This window comes from Vigna umbellata, chromosome 4 (assembly GCF_029865625.1).
Source record: "Vigna umbellata cultivar VRB3 chromosome 4, Vumbellata_1.0, whole genome shotgun sequence".
NCBI classification, from domain to species: Eukaryota; Viridiplantae; Streptophyta; class Magnoliopsida; order Fabales; family Fabaceae; genus Vigna; species Vigna umbellata.
In genome coordinates this window covers 62,538,155-62,546,270 of record NC_142168.1, presented here as the reverse complement: position 1 = coordinate 62,546,270, position 8,116 = coordinate 62,538,155, and the positions used below count along the sequence as shown (strand labels likewise).

The following is an 8,116-nucleotide window of genomic DNA, read 5'->3' as shown; positions in this document are numbered from 1 at the left end:
GTAGTAGCCATCAAGCTTGTTATCCTTTCTTGGTATGGAGTTTTTGTCGACGTCGATGATGATGTCGTTGGTGGGGGGTTGTTTTTGTTTGTGTTAAGCTTGCAAGAGGCGCAAGAGGTGGTTGACAAGGAAACCATTTCATCGAACGATGAAGAACACGGGAGAACACGGTCTGTTCTGAATTCTGGGGACTCTGACTCGGGTGAGGAGTCAAATGGGGATGAGGAAGAGTGTTCCTGCGGTGAATCTGATTTGGTCCACATGGATTCGAGTGTGCTGCGACAGCTACAACCTGAGGAAACAAACTTTGTGGTTCTTGGAGCTCTTCTTTTGGTTCTTTGTTTGGTTGATTTTCTGGGAGGGGAAAATTTCGGGGTGTTTGAGGGTGAGGTTTTGAGGTCTCTTGTGATGTAGTATGACTTTCTGGGGTTGTTGTTGTTGTTGTATTGGTGGAGGGGTTGGTTTGGTTTTGATGAATGTGTGGTTGAAGTGGTTGAAGTGATTGAAATGGATGAAGTTTGCTTCTTCTTCCCAGAGAGTGTGGTGTTTTGCTTTCTTCCCTTCCCCATATCCCTGAGCTTGTAAAACCAAGCATTCGGAATCATATCTGATAATCTAAACCTGTGATTCCCCATCCTTCTCTCACTCTGTGTTTGTGAAGGTGTTGAATGCTTTTTAGTTCTCTCTAGTGTGGGGATGAGACGTTAGATAACTCTATATCAGTGTCTGTTTTGACACTCTTTGTTTGTAGGATAATAAATAGAGAGAGAGAAAGAAAGAAGGGTATTTGGAATTGGAGGTGAAGGGGCTGGGGCCACAAGAGAGGAAAAAGTTGGCATAAAGGCAAAAGAGTGGGGTATAAGAAGTGAATGACATTGTGGAACGGTGACACCAATTAAGGCCTAAACAAAACATAATGTGTGCTGTTAAAACAACCAGAGCGATCACTGTTTTTTTTTTATTTCTTAAGGTTTGGTCACTTAGCGAGCACCCTTCCACGTAGACAACAGTTTCGTGCCTTCTGGGCTTTAGGCACATCTTCTTCCTCCACGTGGGTTGCATGACATATATAAAGCCTCACACCAGGACTAAAATTGAACGTGGCCGAAAAGGGTTTCAGACATGCACGGGAGCACGCAGTTCCAACAACGCCAACAGTGAAACTAACCAGGACCAGGACCAAGTGGGTCTTTCAAATAGGGTAAAGTAAAAGCAGCAGTGTAAGTTGTGATTGCAAGCTAAAGCAAGAAAACAAACTTAGTTGTAAAAAGGAAGTGTGTGTAGTTTAGAAAGTGGAACTGGTAATGTCGTGTGTGATGGTGGAAGTAGTGATATATGGTTCAATTTTGGATAAATATTTTGTTGTGCAAAGGGAGAGTAGAGGGCCTGAAAAGAATTGGAAAGGAAGAAGCTTTTGGGAGTGGAAAAAGCTTTCCAAAAGCTTGTTGTTGTGGGTCAGGATTACGTGCATCCAAATGTAGAAAATCTAAGTGGCCCATCGATTAAAGAGGTTGTGTAACATTGGATTAGTGTACAATTTCGATCTGCGTTGTTTCTTATAATTGTTTCTATTTCATGGTTATGGAAACCGGAACATGGGCCTGCTACATAGTCTAGGTTTTGATTTGGCACCATGTGTATCCATCGTTTTCTAGGGAAGCCCTTGACGTACCATGTCTCATGGGTAAAGAAAAACGAATCATTTTTCAACCAAAGCTAAATGGCCATGAATTCCCCCCATTGCAAAGGGGAAAACAATGTTGATGGGTGCTGACACGGACACACAGATCTAAATTTAAACACATGTCAACTCAAAACCCTAGAGTTTTCAATAATATTGGTACCATGATGAACATGGATTGTACTGGAGAGATTGCTAAAGCGGTAAGAAATAAATACGTGTGATGTGTGTGCATTGTGTGTCTTCCCCAGAAGTCTGTAATGGGGGTTTTGAGGGTATTTTGGTGGGTTAAGTGGTCATAAATTTGGTCAATAGATCATACTGGTCCCCCTCCGTATTGCATGGAATGGTGGAATACCAATCACCATGTTAACGGTCTAGGTGGAGTGTTGGTGTTCAAACCGGAATCTATGCATGATGTTTCAGAGTGAAATGGATTCATTAGAGAGGGGACCAAAGAGTGCAAGTGTCGTTCATGGCTCAAAATATGTATTTAAGTTTGTTTGTATTTTTAGGAAAGACAAAGATTGTACCTGATGCTACTCTATACTCCTTGTTTGCTACTTCTTTGTATTACTGTATGTGTAGGGTTCCTTCCTTTCTTCCATTCTCATGTTATGTTATGTTAGACTATCCATATTCATTGTTATTTCAGGCTAGACCTTCTCACACCCTAGAACAGGACATCACAACTTCAGGCCCATTTTCAGGTATTGGGTACTATGGGCTGGGCTTTTCAGTCTTGGGAAGATGAATGTCAGCCCAGGCCCAAGGAAAAGAAAGGTAAGATGCTGTTTATGTTCACTTTTTTCTTCTCACACCCTCTTTGTTTCTTTTTTCATCATATTTATATTTCCTATCACCTTTTGCTCTTCTTCTTGAATTTGGGATACTGTTCTCCATAATTAATTATGCTCTCATACATTATAAAAAGTAGTTTGCATAACAAAACATCATGACAAATATATTACAGTAATTACTTCATGCAAAAGGATATCTTTTAATAAAAGATTACAGAACAAAGGTGGAATGTGAGAGAAAGAGTATGAGGGTTGAATGGCTCAAAAGAAAAACAACTAGATGACTTCGCGTAGTAGTAAGTTGTTGGTTTTAGCGGACTTTTGTCCTAAGACATGATCTTCAACTGTATTCCAAGTTTACTCAAGGAATGTGTCGCACATAAAAGAAAGGTTTAATCCTTTTTTACGTCTCTATTTGTGTAAAAATGTCTAAGATAGGTCCTCGTTTTCTAAAGTGTATCAAAATGGTCCTTAATTTTGAAAATTGATATCAATTGAGTCCTTTCCGTTAAGTTGGCTGGACGGCGTTAAAAAAATTGATGAGTGGGATGCTGAGATGACGAACGAACGCTCGTCCACCACCGAACGAACGCTCGTCCACCAGCGAACGAACGCTCGGCGACCACCGAACGAACGATCGTCCAGTGTGGAACGAACGGTCGTCCAGCGGTAAGAGGTCGAAGAGCGTTCTCGTTCGTCATCTCAGCATCTCACTCATCAATTTTTTTAACGTCGTCCAGCCAACTTAACGGAAAGGACTCAATTGATATCAATTTTCAAAATTAAGGACCATTTTGATACACTTTAGAAAACGAGGACCTATCTGAGACATTCCTACACAAATAGGGACGTCAAAAAGGATTAAACCTACAAGGAAAACCAAACTAACCAAGCAAGCATCTTGTTACTGCTCATGTTGTTTGCATCCTCTTTAAACAAATTAAGTTTTGAAAAGTACCTACAGGAGAACATAAGAAAGAGGTGCAGAATAGAATGGATAGCAGTGAGGAACAACTCACGTACTAAAAGTTCCATTGCCATTGCAATTGCAAACAAGTGATTAAAAATTAGTAGACTGAACATAACAATAGAAGGAGTAACCTTAGCAACTCAAGTTGGAAACTCAATGGAATGAAAGAATGCCAAAATAATCTTTATAAAATACAAACCTGCTCCATAGATTACATTTTACAGGATGGCAAAATCAATTGTAAAAACAAAAACAATGAATCAACGATCTTTCACTTTTCAGACATATTTACAAATTGTTATTAACAGAATAACATACAAATGTTACGGTGCTAATGTAGTGGTTGAGGGAGTGATCATGGTGGTTGTTGACATCCCTTCACTCTCTCCGCCATCCAGCCCCGCCGCCCACCGCCGCAAAATCTTCAACAGCGTAGCCGCCTTCCGTCGCCCCCTCACACTCCCCACGGCCATGAGTTCCCAAATTATCCTCTCCACTCCGGGAACCGCCGCCAGCTCACCCACAACCTCCGACCCCCCCTTCCGACACATGGTGACCAGCGTCGCCGCCGCACTCTCCCTCGCCCTCTCCGACCCCTCCCTGAGAACCGCCCCCAGCCGCTTAATCCCGGCGTACGCCGCCGCCACAGCCACCAACCCACCCCTCTTGACCACCGCCTCCAGAATCGTCACCCCCTCCTCCGGCATCGCCGCCATGACCTCCGCAGCCATTGATATCGCGCCCCCCTCCACCAGACGCGCCACCGTCTCCCTGTCCGCCGCGAGGTTGAGTATCGCCGCCAGCGCGTCACGCCTCGCCCCCTCGGGCCCACCCCGCGCCAAATTCACCAAACCGCTAACGACACGTGTTTTCCTACCCAACTTCTTCCTGTGCGCGGGCACACCAGATAAACTAAACACCGTGGCCGCCGCGTTGGCCTTCGCTTCCCACGTGACACCGGACAGCAAAACCTCAGCAATCCCGTTTAACGCGCCGTCAGTCTCCATTATCCTAGTCTTGTTCGCCTCCAGAATAGACAAATTCAGTATCGTGGTCACGGCGTTAACCTGTAGGCTCGGGTTCTCCATTCCCACATCGAGAAACCGAACCAAAAGCGGAATCGCCCCCGCCTCGGCAATACAGGCTCGGCTATCTGAATCTGTTTTTGCCAAAACCCGAAGCTCGTAAACTGTGCCGTTAGTATCTTCAACAGACAAAGGGGCGTTGTCGTTTCCCTTCAGCTTGTTCACCAAAAACGACACCGTCATACGCGTGGCTTCCAACGCGGCCTTGTTGGTTACTCCGCCGTTGAGTTTACCTGTAACTGTTTCCACTTCGAAGGGGATTTTCTGCTCGCGACACCACGTCGTTATCATGTTCCTCAGCACGCGATTGGGGATTAGGTCTGTGTGTGCTAGAGTTTGACCCGTTTTCGGACACGTGTTGTGTCCTGAATCCATCCACAGTTTGATAGATACACGATCGTACGTCTGTCCCGTCGCCACCACGACAGGATCTTGCATGAGCTCTAGGCTAATCGGACACCGGTAATCCGCCGGTACTGCGAACTCCGACGACCGACTCCGTCGCAGACTGGCGCTCCTCGTCGATGGCGTTGATGCGCCGAAGAGAACACACTTCGCGAAACGAACAAGGCCGATCAACGCTACGAGATCCGCCTTCGATTGCTCCTCGCTACGGTTTTGAATGTCCTCTTCCAAGTTCTCAATCTCCGCTCTGCAGCTCGAAGCGTCACGAATCTCCAGTTTCTCGAAAATCGACGAAAGATGCGCCTTATCAGGAACGATCTCGTTCTTGATCCGGTCGAGGACGGAAACAACCTCGCGCCGAAGGTTAATCTGTTCCGTCCCGATGACAGGCCTGGATTCGGAGCACTGTTTCCTGACAAGGAGAACGAGGTCCCGAACGTCGTCGTTTAGGGTGAGTTCCTGGATAGGGAAGACGTCAAGGAGCGTGGAGAGTTCCCCGGTGAGCCTATGGAAGGTGTCGGCGACGATTTCGATTTGCATGAGCAAATTGAACCTACTTCCGTTAGAGAAATCTTCTATCAAAGTTTTGATTTTGTGCAGAACGATGTACATTTCTTCGAGGCAGAGGAAGAGGGAGTGGGGAACCACAACGGAATCGAGATTCACGGTGGAAGACCTAATCATGTCTTCGAAAACGACACCGAGGAGCTGCGTTTTGCGGATGGCGGAACATGAAGCGCGGTTGAAGAGAAAGTTGGCGGAGCTGTTAAGGTCTAAAGAACATATCTGATCCGTGAGTTGAAGCAGAGAGAAGAGAAGGTTAAGGTCGCTCAGCTTGGATGTGTTAAACGACGACGCTGGTCGTCGTTTTCGGGTTGTGAACGTTTCAGGAGAAAGAGCCATGGTTGTTGTTGTCAATGCTCAGTGCCCAATTGATGATGATAGTTAAAAGGGTGCAAATGAAGTTGAGAAAGGTGGAAGAAGGAAGAAGAAAGAAGACTTTTCATTGTAGTTGATGACGGCACGAAAAATACGATTAAATAATAGAAGCATTAAAAAAAATATGTTATGTGTGGCCATATTGATTTATTTATCCATCAACAATTCCAGGTTTTGTTTTCTACGTGCCAAACTCGTTCAATCAACAGTCTGCTGCTGCCATGAATAATAATAATATACAACGATGGTAGGTGGTTTTTGAATTTTGACTGCGTTTTGGTTTGGTTTCTGTGATATTTGTGCACACGGAATTCTGGTGCAGTTCTAATCTTTTGGTGATACCCCAGTTGACATTATTGTTTTTGTGGTCAAATTCATTAGTTGACAAAGCGTGTAGCAGCCAATTTGTTGAAGTCCACATCATGATCCTGGATAAAAGTTTGAGCTTTTGAGTTAGAAGCAAAAGGGGTAAACAGATAATTGAAACTGTATATGCAATATTGTTCTGCATTTTTTACTATTATAGTTTCTTGACTTTGTATGAACTGGTAGGCACTGGCTTGATCAAGTTGGTGAGGCTGCAATTGGTAAGGGTTGTTGTGGACTTAGCTGTTGATCATATATTATGGTCTTCCATCATTGTATTAAAGTATTCATTGAACCAATCAATTACTTTCAGGATCACCTTTGGTTTGGTATATATCCTATTTGGATTTAATATTAAAGAAAAACCTTTACAGTTTGAAATTTTCTTTTAGACGACAGAGTAAAGTACATAGAGGATACACGTATCAATGGGCAATGATTTTGCGGAATAGCCTAGAAATCTAGTGAAACAACAGCATCTAACTTTAACTTTTCATCAAATACATGAATACAGCTGGAAGAATACGTGTCTTGCTGGTCTAAAATGTTAATTAATTAGTAATTAATCTGTGTGATTAATGGTACTGAGCTAAATTATGCAGATATTTTTATTTGGGATGTTTCCTTTACTGTCTTTAATGGGGGCATAAATGTTGGATTCGTGTGCCCTATGATTTCATCATTGATGTGTTGAATTTTGTGCAGAGTGGATTTTGACATTTTAAGGAAGTTTCAACAACTCTTCAATTCAATATGGTAAACAGAAATCCGACACTTCTTTTCGGTACAAAAATCATATATGCTACGAAAATTTTCTCCAAACACATTTAAAGAAAATTAGATAAAATTTATTGTTTTGAATTTTCTTCTTTTGAGATTCTTATCCGAATATGTCTTTATACAGTTAAAGTTGATGACAATTGTTATCCATGTCTGGGCACACAATCCAAGGTTTTTCGGTTTACTAACTCCAATTTTTAGCCGCCAAATTTGGATGACTTCAATGGATTAACTGGATGTTGACTAAGCTGCAAGTAACTTTGATAACACGCAATTAAGATAGCCAAGTAATGATACGGTTTATTAATTGGATAAGACTTTCATTTCGCTTTCACAAATATCATTTAAAGTCCTACTTGTGTTTTTTTTCCTCTGCTTAGGGTCTCTTCATCTTCACTTTTTACACTTTATTTTTGGCCACATTCAAAGAGAACGATCCCAATTTTGATACTGTTTTATTATGCGTGGAAAATCTTTAAGACATGGTTGGTTGGCGGGTTTCTGTGGGCTGTGTTTCACCATCGAAGGGTTCAATGTTCATGTTCATGTATTTTATCACTGAATCCCATGGTTGCAATGAGTATGTCCCACACTGTTTTTGTACTTTCTTCCGTTTCTTGTTGCCATAAAATTTGAGTATCACTTAAAAGCAAACTTATTTTTTCCTTTACTTCTATTGTGATTTAAGGTAACATTACCAAAATGTGTTAGTTTATCTACTTTAATTCATATCTTAAATACTTTAATTCATATCTTAAATGTGTTGCCATGTTTCAACTTACTAACAACAACAAAAAATGTGCTTGAAGATATTATATTCTCCATTCTCAATCTTTTTTCTTTTATGTAGGACACTTTGAAGGATATGTGTTAGTATATATTATAAATTGATGTAATATATATATATATATATATATATTAGAATATAATAGTAAATTAACTTTATAAAAGTTTAAAGTATACTAGATCGGTTATAAGGTGAACCGGTCTAATATTTCTATATTAGATCGATTATAGAGAATATTGAACTAACATGTCACTTTTAAATAAAAAAGAGAATCATTATGTCAAATTAGATCGACTATGGGAG

At 41.7% G+C, this 8,116-nt stretch overlaps 2 protein-coding genes across 2 annotated transcripts in view; one reads left to right on the top strand and one right to left on the bottom strand.

The window, feature by feature from the left end:
- The window catches only part of LOC124834707 (intermembrane lipid transfer protein VPS13-like), a 14,849-nt gene extending 14,435 nt beyond the window's left edge, over positions 1 to 414 (top strand). The window contains exon 19 of the mRNA XM_088113064.1: positions 99 to 414. Coding sequence (XP_087969190.1) covers positions 99 to 414 — 316 coding nt within the window. The remainder of the gene's footprint in view (positions 1 to 98) is intronic.
- Positions 415 to 3,613: 3,199 nt separating this feature from the next.
- On the bottom strand, positions 3,614 to 6,532 carry LOC148200845 (U-box domain-containing protein 16-like). Its single transcript, XM_088111492.1, has one exon. It carries the CDS (start codon positions 5,842 to 5,844, stop codon positions 3,775 to 3,777), a length of 2,070 nt encoding a protein of 689 aa, XP_087967618.1. The 5' UTR covers positions 5,845 to 6,532; the 3' UTR covers positions 3,614 to 3,774.
- Between the last annotated feature and the right edge of the window lie 1,584 nt (positions 6,533 to 8,116).